General features: G+C 31.2%; 1 protein-coding gene and 1 long non-coding RNA gene across 2 annotated transcripts in view; both read right to left on the bottom strand.

Annotated features, from left to right (window-relative positions):
- Positions 1 to 21,205, bottom strand: part of LOC143074208 (uncharacterized) — a 35,851-nt gene that overhangs the window by 6,913 nt on the left and 7,733 nt on the right. The window contains exons 3-7 of the mRNA XM_076249758.1: positions 19,017 to 19,511; positions 15,449 to 15,724; positions 13,565 to 13,615; positions 11,801 to 11,888; positions 10,641 to 10,775 (exon numbers count right to left, since the gene is read on the bottom strand). Of these exons, the coding sequence (XP_076105873.1) occupies positions 10,641 to 10,775; positions 11,801 to 11,888; positions 13,565 to 13,615; positions 15,449 to 15,724; positions 19,017 to 19,511 (1,045 nt within the window). The remainder of the gene's footprint in view (positions 1 to 10,640; positions 10,776 to 11,800; positions 11,889 to 13,564; positions 13,616 to 15,448; positions 15,725 to 19,016; positions 19,512 to 21,205) is intronic.
- Positions 279 to 7,666, bottom strand: LOC143074841 (uncharacterized). Its single transcript, XR_012978115.1, has 2 exons — positions 6,796 to 7,666; positions 279 to 1,097 (listed from the first exon to the last, which is right to left on the bottom strand). It is a non-coding gene; the product is annotated as an uncharacterized LOC143074841 (long non-coding RNA).

Below are 21,205 nucleotides of genomic sequence, written 5' to 3' on the forward strand. Positions count from 1 at the left end.
TGAAAACTAGGTGAAGTGCAATGGACAAATCAATAACAGAAACTTCATAACATAAGGAAGTATCCAGGCATTTCAGCTTCTAAAATGTATCTGGTGAAGCTTAAATACAAAACGGTACACTGTAGCCACTGCCAGATTGTAATACATATTTCTTGGCTTGCATGCACGTACTTCAACTTTTGTTGCAGGAGGGATAATAAAATTATACTTTAATGTACCTGCATGGTTTATTTGTTTCAAAAACCATGAATACTTGGCCACTAACATGACTAATCATGCTAATTAATATTTTCATTTAATTCTAATTCAGACTTTAATAATTTAAGTACAGCAAGCAGTCATTTGACTCTAAACAATTGACACGGACTGCACGAGACCCTTATAGTTGGTTAAGATCTTTTTACACACCCTGGACATGCTGGCGGTAGTTAACAATTGCAATGCCAACATAAACTTCAGATGTGATATATACATGTACTGTTTTGTAAATTTCACTGAAACTAGAAATTCACATTATCCATATTGTTATTATATTAAAATGACTGATTATCCAATAATTAAAAGTATTCATGAATTCAGATATGATGCACTATTATTAGTAGTATTCACTGTAACTATGAATTTTCATTATTCCAAATTGCTATTTCAAATGAATAATTATCCTGGGTATTCATGGAATTCAGAAATAATGTACATGTATGATTGCACTATTAATATTCACTGCAACTACGAAATTTTGTTATTCCAAATTCACAATTGATCATGATAATCCAAGGTAATTAGTCCTCCAGTAATGTGGTCCTCCTTTAATACAATTTGTAATTTTCCTATTTGTACAAGGCACAATTTTCTTCTTGTCCAATTTAATCAGAACATCACATTATCATCATGGAATAATGCTGCACGCCATATTCATAATTTCCAAAAACAATAGATAACTAGCATTAAATAATGAATTATTCCATTGTTTCACAATTTGCAGCTATACAGCAACTCAGTGACATCTATATTTTCTATGCATCAAAGTGCACATGTACTAGCAGGTGTCATATTCTAAGTGGGAATCATGGTCAAACCAATACATATTCAGTATGATTCTACAAAATAAAATATACATTTAGACTCAAGTACAGCATGTACAGTAAATGTTTAACTAATAATAAATATATAATACTACATGTATACATTGTGCAATAATCATGATAATAAGAAAGTTAATTACAATAACTGTATTTACCTAGATAAAACAACTTCTCATTTGATTGACCAAAACATTCTAGCACTAATACAATTCTATTTTCAAGTCCCTTTTAACAAGAAAAATAAATCTTTTAAGGGGGTCTAAATTCTATTTTAAGTGTTGTCTTTTTTCCTGCATTAATGATTTGTTAAGTGTGATTGTGTACTTTCATTGAAGGGTTATTGTCTCATTGAGGCTCACACCATACTTTATTTCATCAATTCTTTAAAGTCCGACATCATGGACATAGTTATTCCTCTCTAAAACACAACAGGTTATTTCTTTTGTTCATTTTAATTATGTTTATCATTTAATATGAAATATATTGATACTACAAACATGACAAAGAAAAGTTTAAGGAACGAAAAAATTAAATAAATAAATGCCCTGTTACTATATACATGTAGATGATGTTGACTTTACCTTTGTCCAGTGCATATAATGAATAAACCTTTGTGATATAAAAATATTGTTCCAAGACTTAACCATCCCAGTTAATGTTTTAAATCCTTGAGTTTAATAATTTTTAAATCTTTTGTGTTACCCTGAATACTTTTTACTTATTCATTTGTTATAACAGCTTGCATTAAATAATGCTTTGCAGCTCACTTTTTTTATTTAATTTAGTTATTTACCCAATTTTATTTTAATAAATCAATATTCAGATTACTTTTAAAATTTGCATTTTAATATCCAAAATAATATATATCATGTATATCCTGCTGTTTCATATTTTTCTTAAATTATAATTTGTTTTGAAAAAGTTATCAAAATTTTGAAGAGGACAATTTTAATCATGATAATTTGTGAACATTATAATAAAATCATATCATTATACCAATGACATTAAATATCATCCCCCAGGGCAATAAACTATTGTGTCTTAATTTGTATATTAGCTACATCATGTATATAAGAATTTCTGATTATTACCTATCGCATAGCCAGTGTTAACATCCTGATTATTACCTATTTTAATGTCACATTTGCATGGTCATATTCAGTAAATACAAATATTTTAATTGTTAATTTTGAATTTGAATTAAAAAAAATTGTTTTAGACTAAATTAGTAGATACAACACATACAATGCAGTTAAATTTTATGAACTTACTGGATAATACTATATCTATAAAAAATATTTTGAGCTTTATAAAATACTTTAAAAAAGTTTATACCATGTTAACATAAAACAATATGCATACAGATAGATTTTTTGTGATGTTTTCCTGACATATTGAATGTAAACATAACATAATTATCATGATTATGTAAATAAACAGCTGCACCATGAGCACATGATACGCCCGACGTCTTGTATGGAAGTTTTATGCAATAATCATCAATAGTTTCTGATAAAGTTTTAAGCAATAACCATTTATTGTTTTTTGAGACATGGCGGGACATGTGAAACCCCCCCCCCCCCCCCACCCTGTTTTTTTTTTTACAAATATCACTAAAATAAAATTTTGAATCAAACCAAAAAGTATACAGATTAATATAAAAAAGAAGTGTGTACAGTTTCAAGCAATAATCATAAATTGTTTTTGAGATACGGCGCGACATGTAAAAAAAACCCTCCCCTTTTTTACAAAATACTCAATAACTCAATAATGAAATTTTTAGTCATCACCAAAAAGTATACAGATCTTTAGATTAATATAACAAAGGAGTGTGTAAAGTTTTAAGCAATAATCATAAATCGTTTTTGAGATACTGCACGACATGTAAAAACCCCCTCCCCCTTTTTTACAAAATACTCAATAACTCAAAAATGAAATTTTGAATCATCACCAAAAAGTATACAGATCTTTAGATTAATATAACAAAGAAGTGTGTAAAGTTTTAAGCAATAATCATACATCGTTTTTGAGATACGGCGCGACATGTAAAAAACCCTTCCCCCTTTTTTACAAAATACTCAATAACTCAAAAATGAAATTTTGAATCATCACCAAAAAGTATACAGATATTAAGATTAATATAACTAAGAAGTGTGTAAAGTTTTAAGCAATAATCAAGAATCGCTTTTGAGATTCGGTGCGACATGTGAAAAAAAAACACCCCTGTTTTAGTTACTAAGTGCCGTAACTCAAAAAGTTTAAATCTTATTTTCACCAAAAAGTATACAGCTCATTTGACCATCATAAAAAACAACTATATTAAGTTTCATGAAATTTAGATAAGTCGTTCTCAAGTTACGGTGCGACATGTTTACGCCGGACAGACGGACTGACAGACAGACAGACGGACGAACAGACAGACGGACATACAGACAGACGGATGGACACCGGACATTTGTATACCATAATATGTCCCGTCAAAATTTTGACGGGCGTATAAAAATGCAAAAAATCTGCAGTCGTATGTGAATGCACATGATCAAAGGAGATATGGGATATATATCAATGATGCATCCACCCAACAGTTAGGCAACAATAAAGTAACAAAAACACAATTGAATGCGTGTCGAAAAATATATATGACTTATGATTAGAAGGTCGTTAATCATTGCAGAATAAATATAATGACCATTGAATGTTACTACTTGTAAGTTAGATAACATGTATGGCACAAATGAATTTTGAAAAACAATGCTAACTGCAGGGCACAATTTATATAACAATTTCACATGAAAATATATAGTTTGGGTTCAAAGTATTAACAAATTATAGTGATTTAATATAAATTCTATGTTAAATCTAAAAAGAATAAATTTATGATGCTAGCTTTGCTCTTTTAATATGAGTTTTTTAAACAATGTAGTACTTGATAAAACAATTACTAATCATGCTAATTGAATTAGCACAATTTGTTTAATCAACTGTGTTTAAATGGCAACTGTTTATGACTCTGTGCCTTGTTTCAGGAACATTAATTTAATAATATTGTTTTATTTTGATGATTAATGCTATTTTAAAATCATGACGTGACGTCACAATGCATTCTTAATAGAACAAAAACTATCAGCTGATAAACATGATAAAGCAAAACCAGGGAAATACTAGTAATCCAGCATAAGCATGATAAGAAACACATTTATATGGATACGTACATGTAAAGATCGGTTGGTTGTTGGTTATAAAATGTCGGTGACAAGTATTTCATGCAAATTTATGACCCGAGTTAGCAATACATTAACATACAATATGTACACTACAGAACTTTTCATAAGGGACAGGGCCCTTGACTGCCCTTAGGGGCACGGATCGAGTCATGCTTGAGTGATTCCCTATATAATCGACCAAATTAGTCCCACAAAAAAGGGGAAAATATAGAGTAACCTTTTATGTATTCCACTCATGGTGATGTATGCAAAATAATTAAGGGAATAAATGACATACACATGATAATAGGGAGAGGGGAACGGTGTCCTTTATGACTTTCAATGATTTATTATGATGCACAACTTTAACATTGAAGCTCAAAGGTGGCTCAAAACTTATATTTTCCCTGGAACATGCAACTATGCACGAGTGTGGTAATATAGAACGTCGATTCATAGCTATATAGCCTATCAGAGTATCTCAATATAGATTCTGTAGGATCAGTGGCGGATCCAGCCATTCTAAAAAGGGGGGTCTCTGTATCTGTATGGGTACGTCGTAGTTACCAATTCTGGCTTTTATACAACGGGAGTGAATCGGGTCCAACCCAGAACGAAACAGGGGGGGGGGGGGGGTACAACTATATGTTCCCATTTAAATGCATTGAGCGGCCAAAACAAAGGAGGTTCCAGCGTATTCATTAAGAACCGATTGCCGATTGAAATAGTCGTTTATAATCAAATCTCCATCGGTTGTTTTTCTGATGTCAAAAAAATATAAATCGTACTTTTAGTTTTAGATCGTCGGTCACTATCTAGCATAATCAAGATAGATATATAACGGCATTTCTGATTGGTTAATAAAATTAGATTTCCGGTAAAATAGATGCTGGATGTTGAGTTCGCTGCAAAGTACTATCAGATTTTGTACTGAAACCAGGAAAAGTATGCATTAATAGTAATAACGAGATTTTGTAACCAGTCATTAAAAAAAAAGTGAAGCAGAGTCAGAAAAATGAAAAGGATTTCGAATTTTTTTCAAACTACAACGAAGCGAAAAAAAGGTGTGTTCTATGACATTTGCATTCAAATTATAATTGAGACACCCTCCTTGGTAATGTTCATGCAGTGCATGATCGTCGCCCTACCAAGAAATGAAAAAAAGAGCAATGTCCTGTCAGGCTGTCTCGTAAAAGCAGACATCACATTATTTTCATTATGTGATTTTCATTTTCTTGTTTTTAAGTCAGTGATAGAGCCTCTTAAAAGTAGACTCTTTATCTGTTTATTTTTACCATAAATCTTATGTATACCTGTCCCATGGCCTTTCTTTAAGTTTTGAAATAAAAGAAAAAAGTTGTGTTAGTTGTCTGCATGTCATTGTGTAGCCTCATATATCATAAATACTAGGAGCACTACCTGATACCAAGAGATATACGGTGTAAAGGAGGATATACTATTAGCACACACAATAGGTCTTACTTAACATCCCCAATCATACATGACACAATGAAAGCTATTAAAAAAATGAAAAAGAAAACACACACACTCATGCTCTGACAGTAATAATAATAAAAAATGAATGTCTTGCATTTTGCATTCAAGGATGTACTTTGGCCAGGTTCTGGAATTTCTTTCAGATGTTTGATCTCTGTTTTTTTCTCCCTATGATACAGGGTTAAATATTTTGACCCATGACCATGATGACCCCATGTTTCCTTTCTTAATTAAAACACTTCAATTAATAACTCACAAAAAAATATTTTAATACCAAGATTTTAAATTCTAGATTATTGTAATTTCAAAAGTGCATCCTTTTTGCCGTTAAACAGTCCATTGAATTCATCATTTGATTTATTGAGATAAGTATTTGAAATTATTAATACTGAAAATTGTTTTCTATGGGTTAGAACTATTTGAATAATTGCATGTCTACAGTTAAATTAAAAATATTTTCAACTAATAAAATCAAATTTAAATCTTTTCCTGAATGTTCACCATGTCTTACAGAGTCATGCCTTCATCATTTTCCTTAAAAATTTGTAAACAACTTCAATAACTTGTTAGCTGAAAGTCTTGATGATATTATTCATGTTATTTGATCAACATTATATGAAAATATGACCATCTTGCTGCTCATTTACCTTATCATCATTAAAAAAAATGGTGTTTGCAAAGAACAAAATTAGAGTTCAGGAGCCACCCAGAGTGCAGGATTTTGCACCATTTTAAAAAAGACCCCTCGCCGTGAAGGGAAACGAGCAAGCTCGTCGCACCGAACGGCTACGCCGTCCGCCGGTGTTGCCTGCTACTTTTATGATTTAGCCTCCTACTTTAAATCTTATTGACAACCCTGAGGTTCGAACCCTTGGAACCCCCCCTTTGGATCCGCCAATGAGAACACATTGTAAGGTCTGTAAGCCGACAAATGTGCACATTTTCCCTTCAAAATTATGAATCCATGATTATTCGATAGACATGCTTTAAAAATATTGATAATTTCTACTCACCGATTGTATTTTCCAGCTCAGATTATTGAACATGTGGTCTAACATCTGTAGTTACCTGTGTAAAAATATAGTTTGCCGACCTGAGGTCCAGGTTTTTTTTTTTTGCCGACAAAAAATTAAAGAGGATAAATCGTTTACGGTGAAGAATTGTTTTCCGTTTTTAATGAAACTTGACAGATTTTACTAATTATTTTTTTAATCATCGGAAATGTCCCTCTTGGTGTAATTCGAATTAAAACTGTTTTATTATGCTGTACAATATTGGTAACTTAGTCATAATCTTTAAATTTATTTCAGGTACACCCTTGTACATTTTTCTATTGCACAGAATTTATCAAATATGAATTTGAATGAATCCATTATCATCTTCTCATTATTCTGCAATATTATTAAAACTCTATTTTAAACGAAAGCTTCTGGTTTTTAAAACCAGTTATGAACGAAAATGTTATAAAACAGATATTATAAAATAAAAAGTAAGGATATCAAAAGGATTATTTAAAGTCAAACGCACATGCATTGACTGTCAAAAATGAACGGACAATGTTACGGCAATAAATGGAAAACGACAAAAGACAAACAACGATCGAAAATAAATGAATAAACAGCAAAACAAGTTTTCAATCGCACAATAGACGATAATAGTATAAGTAATGGACTATTTCACATAAAAATCAAATCTTGAGAGCCAGGTGAGACGTGATTTTTTTTTTACACTGATGGACTACCGTTACGCTAAAATATTTGTATTAAAACATTTACCGACTGTATAAACCTATGAAGTGTTTGTTTTAAACATTTAACGACTGTCTCAACCTTTTATAAGTTGTAATAAACATTTAATGACTGTGCCAACCTTTAGAAAGTTGTAACAAACATTTAGCGGCTGTCCCAACTCTAAAAACGTTGTGACAAACATTTTTTGACTGCATCAACGTCTAAAAAGTTGACACAAACAAATTTTAACTGTCCAAACTATTAAAAGGTTGGAAGGGACATTATGCAACTGCCACAACTATTAGAAAGACTGTAATAAATAGATTTTGACTGTGACAACACCGTAAACCACTGCAACAGTTCTGAAATGACTGATGGTAGCATTTTTTGACTTTCACAACCCGTAGAAAAGTTGGGACAGACATAAATGAACTGTTGCAACGAAATATGACAAATTTGACAGTCATTACTTGTCTTTTACAGACTAAGACAGTCGTATAACGACTGTTACTGGTATGGACAGTTGCTTTTTCGTCCAGTAGTGATAGGGGTGATGTATGGAAGACAGGAGATGTTTGACAATGCTTACTTGTTTGGCTTTATTACTATTTTGATATGAGTGTCATTTCTTAGTATAACATAATTTCATGTAGCTGGTCTACTAATACAAATTTCTATATAACTAATCATCGGCCCATAAAGGGTATGTTACATAATTATAAATAGACATACATGAATATAATGGTAATGTTAATGATAGTATGAAGTTTACTTTAGTACTTGTTTGGTAATTTTAAAACATTTTAAACAAATCAAAATCACACTGTTGCATAATTCTTTAGGTACAGAAGCCAGATTAATCTGTTTTCGATCATTATATTTTTCAATTTGATACATCTTAAAAACAGAATAAAACATAACGTGTTGTTGTTCAAATACTTATCGTTTGATTTCAAATGAATGTCTTTGTCATCGTTAATTGAAATGTAAGAACACATTTTACAAGCATGTTTTTCTTTGAAAATTTGTTTAAAGGCTATGGGTTAATAAATTAAAATATAGAACTTCAAAATATCGTTAATAATGAACCTTTGTTATGTATAGTTAAGGATGAAACACGCGTTTAATAGGTTGAACAACACGTGTTTAAAAACAATTCATTCAAGTTCTAAATGTTGAACATGCAAATAGTTTGATTAATATAAACTTCAAATAAACAACATGTATTGCTACTCCAAGTCTCTATATTTATAACGCCCAGTAGTGAGTACTAATATTCAAATCATATTTTAGGTTTACAAATGTATCAAAATTGGTGGACAAACCGTTATTGAAAATGATACACAAACGAGAACCTGTTTAAAACATTTGATGCAACAAAAAAGATAAGGCAAACATTAGTATTAGTCAATAAAGGAATAGACTAAAAAGGACACAGAGCGTCAGAAAAAAGGGCAAAGGGCGGCAATCGGCGAAGGACGGACCTCCCTGTTAAATCGACCTAGCTGGAACTCTGTACTTGTATTTACAGTTGACATTAAAGTACAACTACAATAGAGGTTTTTCAGAATAGAAGTTAAATTTAAAACGGAGCATAAAGTTTTTGCTACGAGGAATCTATTGATAGTCTTTAAATATGTTTATGATTGGATGTTTTCGCTCAACTCTTTTTTAGATTCCTGGAGCTATTGGTAAGTCCAGTAAGGCATTTGTAAAGAATGTAAAATGGTGAATCAGATAATGACAATTTGTAACAACATCAAAACTTATAAATTTCTACCATCCATGTGCTTACCAGCACATTTGACAATGAATCATTTATTATTTTGAATAAACCCAATGAAATGGTCGAAACGGGGAGAAAAGTGTTTTTTGAAATAAATTTATATCCCTTTCATGCCCTTGAAATTATATAAACGATTTTTTAATAAAATTTGCCCAACAGAAAAAAAAAATCTCCATACATCACATCTGTTCATAAAAGTCAGAGAGGAAACCAATTTTTAACATTCGATTGGTATAAATGGTATAGGTATAAAGAATTAGTATCTGAGGATTTTTAAATCACTTGTGAATTTCATAATCGATAACGGCATGCAAATCAGTGTTACTACATACTTGATTCTACGGTTGATTTTGTTTTCAGTTATGGTATGATCAACATCGAACGTATCTTCCAAATCACCTAATTTAACCGTGTTGTTTATGAAGATTACGGGTGTATATTCGGGGTCGAAAGTGATACCATGACAGCTGAAAAAGCTGTCATCCAAATTTTGGCTGCGGCTTTCTTCATTATTTCTAAACATTAGGACGAGAATGTAATAAGACTGATATCACAGTAATATTGTAAGACATTAAACTGAGTGAAAATGTTTGTCTATGTCTTAGTTGACAAATGTCCATTCGTAAATCAAAATGTCTAAATAAGATAAAAGGATGATTAAGACCAAAATGTAATGTAAAAGGAACTTATACTTCTTTCAACGCTTTTTACTATTCATTTTGATATTCTTCTCCTACCATTTATATATTTTGTAGTGAAAGGTATAACAGTTAGTCTCGGTTTATATGAGATATGATACGAAATACGAGTGACAGAAAATAATAAGGGAGCAATCTCAAATCACTAGTCTAATAAAAAAATTAAAAAATCTTTGCGAGAAACAAAAAAAAACAAAAAACAGCAGAGCAAACAACAAAAACATTTTTGACATTTATACCTAATACGTCTGTTTGTTTTGCTCAAACAGTATTGTTAATATAATAGAATTCTATATGACTGTCAAGTGAGAGGTTTATTTAGCTATAATACAAGTTTAATCAATCATCGTTTGTGATCTTATGGTCTCTCAATATGAGGGATGATTTTTTTTATTATTATCCTATTTCATAAATCAAATATATTAAACACAATGACATGATGGCAAACAAAGTGAAGGTGTTTCAGAACTTATATTCCTTTATCTCATTTTATTTTTGTAAATGAAGGTCTATTCTTTCAGTAAGGCAATATATCTTTTCCAGTAATTTGTTATCTTTAATCATGTCATAATCTTCCTATAAAAGTGTCTCACGTTGTTAAGTTTTATACCGATAACAACATGCATATTCATATTTATTCATACCTGCTTCTGCTGTTGTGTTTCGTTTCCTTGTTAACATCTGAATCACCATCCAATTCTAATAATGGTATAGTGCTGTTTGTGACGGGGTTGACATTGCTATCATTACAGGTCAATTTTTGGTTTTGCTCTCTCTTTCTAAATGTCAAAACGACATATTTAATACCTGCATGACTGTACGACACAAAACTTAGATAAAATGATCGCTTTATGTAATAGTTGAGAAATAGTAACTTTAAATTATAGTAAAAGGATTCATCTCAAGTTTATCAAATTATGAAATAGCATTACCAATAAAAATTCTACTGCACCAGATATGCATTTCGCATACAATCTTCTATATCGGGGTTTAAAGCGTATTCCAACGTCTTAATCGGGAACATAATAAATAAGTTACTAATTTTAATGGCAAAAAGGTCTAGAAATTCTGTTAATACCTCTTATCCGTATTAAGAGAAAGTTATGTTATAAAAATACCCGAAACAAATATTTTTGCAAGATTTTATCCTTTTAAATATACACCGCAAGTACATGAAGTAGTTAGAGAAATGAAGATGTACGAACATAATGTAGTACTGTTTTGGTAGTGATAGCAAAATTATTCAAGATTTCAAATATAGAACTGTTTGCAACAAGGGACCACACATTTATTTACGAATGTGATTGAGCTCATTCTCTGTGTTTTGCGGTCATAAAGTTTCGATATTTATTTCTTGGATTAGTTATTCTTGTTTTTTCATTGACAAGGAACTTTGTAATGAAAATACAGAGGAAAATGAGTAGAACTTAATTCTGCGCACTCTCAGTAGTTTGATGCAACTTCATAGCCAACGTTTTGACCACACATATTGTCGTATGAGGTAAGCGGAGTGAATTTATCAGATTTTTTTCTCATTACAAATTATCAGTTTGATCTCATTGGGAAATCATTGTAATTAATCGCAACCAATGTATTTATACAAATCCATTCTATGATAATGTGATGTCAGTGCCACATTTGTGTTACTAGTTATGTACTGTTATAATACACATCTTTATATGTTCAAAACTAGTGTGCACGTGTTCCTTTCTTTACTTCAATTGTACTGTTAACGGAAGAACTTAATAAGGTTGTAGCAAACCAGTTCTTAATCATTTCGAAATGTACATTTCAAGATACTCACTTTCTTTTCGATCGGTTATAATAGTATTTTACTACCAATGCACCAATGACGACTACACATATGATGAGAATCACGTATACTGCATGAACTACAATTAAACTTAATACATTTTAGTGAAAAACAATTGTTTGGAAATAATAGTGGAATTATGGTAAGTATCTTCTATACTATATGATTGCTACAAATTTACATATTTACAACGTTTGATTCTCTCTCTCTCATCTTTATAAAGCATATTCATACATACCGTATTTTTTACCCAGTGCAATAAAAAGAAATGAAAATTGTTCAATTAGTTTGTTGTCTTTTTTTTATACAGCGACGCAAAAAAGAAATCCATGAATTAAGTACATTTTCGCACACATGGTCTTGTTTTCTTTCCTAGAAAACCTTTCCATACTCAGAACAATTGATTGTTTAAAAACTGTTATGGCTTTTTAGAAAATTTGATTGTGACGAATTGGTGTATATTGTATATTGTTTATAGTTCTTTTTTTCTTCTTTAGATCTCGCAATAGATCACCTTTCACTAAATTCCTTGGCCATTTCCGAAAATTGATGCAAAAAACAGTATCAGCTATCGAATTTTGTAGACTTTGATAGTTGTACGGGATATCAACTAGTACATAGCAATGGGAACATTGACTAAAAAGCAAATGTTTAAACAATAGTTTTTTTTCTCATACTACCAAATGCCCGTTACCTCTATTTGGGTAGTCTTTTTTTTCTGAATAAACAATTTCAATAATGTATTTTTCAGTTGATTAAAGGCCACTTATAGTTGTGTGCATTTTTATGCGTCTATTTACTTTCCTATGGATTTCTATAATTTAATAACGCTGGTTAATGAGACAAAATCTAATATTTTAGTAGAAAAAAGTGGGATTTTTGTCGCTTTTGTCACTGAAGTGTGATAACAAAGTTGTTATTAGTATGGTTAATATTTGTTTTGTATCATGCAGCTGAATTTACAATATCATTTACCTAAAACAGTAATTAAATGTTTCCGTCAAATGTCATTAATTACATGCAAAATATCTACAAAATATTTATTAAGGAACAGGCGATAGATGCCAAAATAATAATCGAGACAACCACACAACACCATGGCTGTTAAAAAAAAAGAACTAGAAGGAAAGTTTATAACAGAAAGTCTCTTATCAAATGGAAAATCTTAAACCTCAAACCTATCAAACAAATGGAAACAACTGTCATATTCCTTGTTTAGGTGTTAAACTAACATTGTTACTGATCAAATATTTTTCATAAAACTTATGTAATAGTTTAGTTACTTCAATTTGTATCAATAAATAACTGCGTTCGATAGTTCTAAGACTAATATAGTGCAAAATGAAAAGAACGATGATTCATCAAATGAAAAGCGGATATTGGGAACGTAGTGAATACAAAATGAAAATGAACTTTGTAATTTAGGGTTTATGATAATTTTCTAAATAAAGAAATACTCCTTATATCCAAAATGTATATTTGGTATGTTAGATGTTTGTCCGATTAGTAAGGAAACTCTAAAGAGTTAAAAAAAAAAAAAAAAAAAAAACATCAGAGATTAAAGAATATGACACTACAAAATCTTTCTTTAAAGATTTAGCTGGTCAGGAATCAATTATTAGAGGAATATTAAACTATTGAAAATATGCCAAGAGTCTTAATTAAATAAACTATATACCTTTGTTTAGAACACGAATAAGGACAATTGGTATGGATCAACTGATAGTTGTTAACTATAAAACATGTACACATTACCTGCTGAAATCTTTAATGAGTCTGATTCTGTTGGTAACCACAAATTGTCCACTGTATGAGAATCATGGTAAAATAATGATATTATTGGGCATCTTGTATTATATAAGCATAAATAAAGGCAACAGTAGTATACCTATGTTCAAACTCATAAATCCATGGACAAAAAACAAAATCGGGGTAACAAACTAAAACTGATGGAAACGCATTAAATATAAGAGGAGAACAACGACACAACACTACAATGTAACACACACAGAAACGGACCAAGCAACAGACAAAATCCCACGAGAATAACAAATATAACATCAAAACCAAATACATGAATTTGGGATGGACAAGTACCGTGACACGTCTTATCGCAATGTGAATTTACACTCAAAAATAAGAGAAAACAAACGACGCAACGTTAAAATTTAACACATACAGAAACGAACTATTATATAACAATGGCCATATTCCTGACTTGGTACAGGACATTTTTAAAGAAAAAAATGGCGGATTGAACCTGGTTTTGTGGCATGCCAAACCTCCCCTTTTATAGCCATGTTAAATATAACATTAAGAGGACAACAATATAAATAAATTGGGGAATACAATTGACAAAGAAACACATGAACAACAGCCAACAAAAGGCAACAAGTTGAAAATTTTAATACGCCAGAAGTGCATTTTATCCACACAAGATCTACTAGTGATGCCATGATACAAAAGTTTGAAAGCCGAAACAAGCACAAAGTCGAACAGCATAAATGCGTCATTTAAAATCATGCCAGCATTAAGCAAAAATTAGAAACAACATTATTTGGTTAATTGCTGTTTAGATTCAAATCTTAATGAATTTAATTGATTTATGTAAATATCATCAGATGTATATATGCGTAAAATCCTAAACCACCACCACCACAAACACAACTAAAAGATTAGAATAGAAAACAGCACGTTAGCATATCATTATATCATGATTGTTTTTTGGCACGAACCCCAGTTTAGGACGTCGGATACAATAACATTTTTCTATCAAAAATTGCAAATAATCGTAGATTATTTACATATACACGAAACTGCAATTTTATAGGCTGATATATGATGGTAGTTATACACTTATACTTTATTGAATACATAAAGTAATCAAAGGATTTATTCAATAAATAATATTTGATTTTTGAAGTGAAATCACTCTAAATATATTGTTATATCACAGAGTGATATCATATGTTTTGATATTCGTTCATCGATCCAATTTGCCTCATATTTTCCAAACAGGAGGTGAAAGATACCAAAAAGATATCCAAACTCGTTGATTAAAGACAAAATAACAATGCCATAGTTTAAGGCTAATTGTTCTTGCACAATTTTTAAGTTGACATTCCTATATTAAATTTTAAATTACTAAGAAACTAAGGTTCCAACTCAATGAACTTCCTCGTGCAAAGGTGTTTTAGATTAATTTGGCTATTGTATTAATGTCCCTTTTGGTCGTATATACGGCTTTAAAATATTTGTCTTTGAGCGTCCTGATGAAGGTATATCAAGAAAGACGCACATACAATTTCCAAAGTGGTATATATGCCACTGCTGGTGTGCAATTTGTCCCCGATGATACCATTAGCTCAGTAGTCAGTGCTTCTGTACTGATATGATTTATACCATACATTTCTTAAGAATCCGTTTATAAGTTATTGGGAAGCTTGGGTTTCAAATCCCTCATGCACATTTTACCCTAGAATGATTTGTTTATTATTTTTATGTCCCATGTAGTCGAATAGCATTTTAAATATTTGACTTTCTGCATTCGCGAAAAAGTTTTGAGGAGACATTTGCGTCATTCTGTTCTTGTTAATATTGCCTCATTACCACAAAGCTACTCAAACACAAACAACTCACCTATATCAATCTGCACTGAGTTATTTGCATTGTATTCAACGTTATCTATTGTGTTATACGCTTGACAGATATACCCTCCGCTATTGTTTTGTATAACATCATAAATAATAAAGAGATTAGTTGATGAAATCATCTTTCTTGTGTTCTCCTGCCTGAACCATTTGTAGGTTGGTTCGGGATTTCCATCACCTTTGCATGTTAAAGTAATCGTGGATGTCTTTTTGTCATATTTTGCTTGGTTTGGCTGTTTGGTGATATTGACATGTCTAACGGTATCTTCAAAATAATGATTAAAAATTACTTTTATTCTTTTTAAAAATGAATATAATAAAATTAAGTTATAAAAATAGAAATATCATATAGATACAATAAACAGTCGTTTGTTAATCCTTAACTGTGTACTACGGATACCTACAGTTGCTTAGTACCTAACAAACTGTTCTTTGTAAATACGGCTATTTCACAAACCACGCTTGATGTCGGGAGAAGATGTTGTATGATTGCCAAGGCGACAACTGTCCACAAGATACCAAAATGACAGAGACATTAACAACTATATGTCACCGTACGGCCTTCAACAATGAGCAAAGCCCACACCACATAGTCAGCTATAAAAGACCCCGATATGACAATGTAAAACAATTCAAACGAGAAAACTAACGGCCTTATTTATATTAAAAAAAGATGAAAGAAAAACAAATATGTAAAACATAAACAAACAACAACCACTGAATTACAGGCTCCTGACTTAGGACAGGCACATACATAAATAATGGGGCGGGGCTAAACATGTTAGCGGGATACAAACCCTCCCCCTAACCTGGGACAGTGGTATAACAGTACAACATATGAATGAACTTTAAAAATTAGTTGAAAAAGGCTTAACTCATCAGATGGTCAAAAATACAAGTGGACGTGGCTGGGTACTGTACATCCCGACAACAAAAAGACACTAGGAACAGATCTGAAAGTATTCGCAGTTATCTGACAGCTAGTTCAAAGCCAATAACAACTAATAAAAAAATCATGCATCTAAGACTAAACGTGTATTTATAAATATGTTGATTGTTTAACGTACTGGTTTCCATATATGGTATCTGCATTTCATTTCTAAGAGACATAACTTAGGAATGTTAAGAGGATAGAAAAAAATAGTAACGCCTAAAATGTAATTCATAGGAGGTCCAAAGTTGGAGGAATGGGTGGTATAGCAATTTTGTATAAGTTTTTTTAAAAAGTCTTAAAAAATCAGGGAATATATGAATGTTGGAATATGTTCCACAGCCCTATATTCTTACCTTTAAATAAAATAGTTGTGCATATATAATTTTCAATCTGGGATATAATTTTTCACAAAACTTCATAGTAAAAGTGGCACAGTTTTAGTCGCAAGGGGAATTTCTATGGTAAATTGTATTGTTTATATCCACAAAATAGCAACCTTTGTCATGTGTTCTTTTGTTTGTCTGTTTGTCTTCTTTCATTTTTAGGCAGGCATTGTCAGTTTATTTTTGATTTATGAGTTTGACTGTCCCTCTGGTATCTTTCGTCCCTCTTTTTGAATAGACGATTTCGTCTGTACTTTCGTTGGCTTTTTTTTAATGAGGAAAGGCGACATTTGATTCGAGATGCAAAAATTCGAAACTTTGCAAAATAATTAGCTTGAAAATCATCTTCTGTAAATGCAAAGGTTTGATTTATTTCATAAATGGTAGAATAATGTTATTGACTAAAGTGGATCCATTCATTGTTTTAAAGACAAAGTGATCATAAAAACAATGTCAACGATTAAACAATATAGTTCGGAAAAACAATATTAACTAAAACGATTTACCCACCAAATGCGCATTTAGACTAATATTTATCTTCTCTGATACGTGAGACAGAAATAGTTGACAATCTTAAATCTAGTACAACTGACGAAGAGCTGATAAAACGGACATCGATATCAAATGCTTACAATATTTACTACTAAGACAGATTAAAAAGAAAAAAGACAAAAGTGTCATATTTTTAATATTTTCTTTTCAAATATATTGATATGAATCAGATATGTCAAAGCGGATCAAACTCAAAGTTAAGAACATCAATCAATTATCAGAATAATAAAGGCAACTTATTCGATTTATTTTTCGCTAAATCATTTCCTGGTATTATTGATTTTGAACGGAAATAGTCAATAAAAAAAGTGTATTTACAAAAAATACTATTGTTATAGTTATATTGACAAATTTGGTAGGACAACACAAATAAACATAATTGGTAAATATTTGATAAAACTGTACAAACATACGTTACAGACATACACACACAACATAACTGACTAAAACATTCTGATATGACATAGATGCTTAAGAACAAAATATTTATGCAGTTGATAGTACAATATTTGTTTTCCAAATAGGATGTCGTAGAAGTATTCTTGGTAAATAAATCAAGGAAAAAATAAATAAAAGGGTATACAAAATGAAAATAAAACTCTTGTGTACGAATCCAACCGATCTGCACCAGAAGCGTATACAGCCAAGCATCTGATTGTTGGATGCGGAAATACCCGGCACGAGTCACGTCAAGAGTCAAACGACAAAAAGGAACATACTAGCGTAAAGCCAAATAAAGGGAAAACTGTAAATAAATAACAAGATAAATAGCATCAGCTCTTCTAATCTATAACTAAAGAGCATTTTTTTGGGGGGGGGGGGGGGGGGGGGATGCAGACTCTGAATATTTATCTATAAAGTCTTGGTACTTTCCGATGGATAAAATTGAAGTAGTGTTTTCACTGATGCTGGCTCAATATTATTTTTATTGAGTTTTTGACAATAACTTGATTTTTTTTTTATATTTCTTGAAACTAGATATCTTTAGATATATTATTTATGAGTTACAACATTAATTTGATTATCAATACTAAAAATAAAATTACACCCTGTATCTGCTGAATATTATATTACATATATTGTCTTACATCTTGCAGATATTTATATGTTGTACTTGAATAATTCTCAAAAAGTGATTTTTTAGGGTTGTCGAAAAACACATGTAAACCACACCTAGTTACAGAAGAAACAGATATGGTGTATTTATTCAATCACAAAATCCATTATTAAAATTGACTAAACCAAACGCAAAGAAATAGAGCGTGATACGAATGGGTGTATTCCTCTTAATGAGTTATATCCCTGTCATATTTCAAAGCTTCAAAATATAAATAGGATTTATAACCTCTATATCTTATTACCTCCAGTTCACACTTTTATTTTATGTGTTTTTACATTTAGTTTAAGAAGTTGGACTTATTTAGCTAACAGTATGTTTTCAGGGATTGTCCGTTGTCAAAGGACGTACAGGTGTGCTTTTTGTAACTTTATGTCTTTGTTGGTGTCCTCTTTTTGATGATTTTTAAATCAATAATTTCACCTCTGGAGTATGTAATCGTACATAACAAATAACTAATGTAATAGCCACATATATCACATTTATTGACTTTGATATTCGTTACTGGTTCCATTTAAATTAATAGTTTGACCATACCCCAATGTATATATAAAACTTTGCTTATACTTACAGAAAACATCAAGGGGCTCAGTTTCTACAAACATTCCTAAAACATCGGCTTGAGATTCCTCATAACATCGGAATTTTGCTTTGACATGATCTGCTGAAATTTCAACTTTCAAGTTGCTGATGCCTCTAAAGGAACATAGTTCAGGTATCTGATCAACAACTACTGTAGTTTCATTGGAGTAGACTATGGGCTCTCCGTGTTGTGGAATTATCTGCCATACAAATCTGCCTGGAGGCTTTCCAATGTTACCGGTACAGGTAAACTGAATTGTTTCCCCTTCACGGAAACTTGGAACAGATTTTTCAGTGAACGGAGTGGTAGTTAAAGTTACTGTGTCAGTAAACATGATATAAATTGATGACTTTCTATTTCGATTGGTACTGAGGGATATGATGTTTCGATTTTTCGAGAAATTTGCGGAACTGTTGTCTTCTTTCGCTATTTCAATTGAAGCAATTGCCACATAAGAAATACTGCTAGGCATTGACGGAAAGGCTGAAAGGATTTAAAAAAAATATTTATATTCAAACAGAATATCTTTAGCGTAACTTGCTTGTTGATACATTATACAGATCAACCTCCTTTATCACTTTTTACTAATAAACATTATGGTAGTCAGTTTTCATTATAGATACTTTAAAGTTGTTGAAAATCTTACATGGTATTTAATAGATTTAATACATGTATATAGTTTATACTCTATATCTTTAGTATATCTCATGTTTTTTTTTCTGTAGGATCTGTCAATTTGGAAATTGAAGACGCGTAAAAGAATTATAAAATCCTTGAAAACTGCACAAACGGGAAGGTAAATAAACTTTACAAAATCACAATTTAGTATATATCAACAAACGTTCAGCTAAGGACGACATCAAAAGTTCAATGTCGCATAAAAATAATAAATTCACATAGTTTGTTCACTGAATACCCCCCCCCCCCCCCCCCCTCCCTTTTCTATGATTGGACACTATCGATATATTCAAAATCGATGTCAAATAAACAAAACGTGCAGCAATTTTTACCTACCTCTAAACTATTTGAATTCAGTTTTTTATTCCCACATTGATGTTTTGATGTCGTCCCTTACATGGATGTAATTCGACATGGTAAAGCAACCACAACAAGCATAATTGATTTTCGTGACAGTAAATAGAAACAATCTTTCAAACACTGTGAATTTGTATATATACACAAATAACATACTACACAATTGATTATACAAGAAGCACATCCGAGATAAACAACCAAAGGTAGTTGTTAGTACACAAAGTATGGTATGCAACATATTATTTGACGTGTTAGAAAATGTTTATTGTTGACAAACAACAAACGAAGTCGAGAGACGATAAACATTTCAAAGGGGTCTTCTTGATGTTTTTTTTTATCATTAATATACTGTATCATGAAAAGTCAAACTGAGCATGATAACGGTAAGCCTACATTCTATCCGCTTTATATTAAAAGGTTTTCTATAAAATCATCAAGTTCAAGTCCGTGTCCATTTGTCTTGAATCGAGTTGAATTATTGTGCATCATTTTGGTGGATCAAGAAACCGACGCGTACAAGTCGCATGGGATTTTCGTTGTCAATCAAAACCTTGTTTGAATAGATCTGATGAGTTCAGCTATTTACAACCGTTTACATTGTGTTCTTATTTTATGTTGTTATATCACTGTCCCGGTTAAGTGTTAATGTCCTAATTCAGGAGCATGTGTTTAAGTGGTTGTCATTGGTTCATGTCTGACATATTTGTTTATGGTGCATGTATTGTTTTATTTTAGATTATACTTTTAGTTTTCTCAATTGGATTGTTTCATATCTATCAAGGAGACGACTTTACGGTATGTTTTTTTTCTCATTGCTGAAGGCCGTATAGTTGCATAGAATTGATTGCATTCTCTTTAAATTTTATCTAGTTTTTTTCATACTGGGTTCAAATTCAATGTAGAAAATATCTTCTACAAAAACAGTTCTATACCGTCAATTGTATAGTACATAGTGAATTAAGAAAAACCAAACCACAAAGACCAAATTGAATGTCACGAATAAAATCAAGTCCTGAGCCACAAACTGACCATCATAAGGCGAATTCTGGGAGAACTGTAGTAAATGACAAATGCATAAGGAGACAAGTTCCAAATTTTTAAAGGTTTTTTTGTATTGACTTAGAACCTCATTCATTCTGATT

Source organism: Mytilus galloprovincialis, chromosome 5, assembly GCF_965363235.1.
Source record: "Mytilus galloprovincialis chromosome 5, xbMytGall1.hap1.1, whole genome shotgun sequence".
In the NCBI taxonomy this organism is placed as follows: domain Eukaryota; kingdom Metazoa; phylum Mollusca; class Bivalvia; order Mytilida; family Mytilidae; genus Mytilus; species Mytilus galloprovincialis.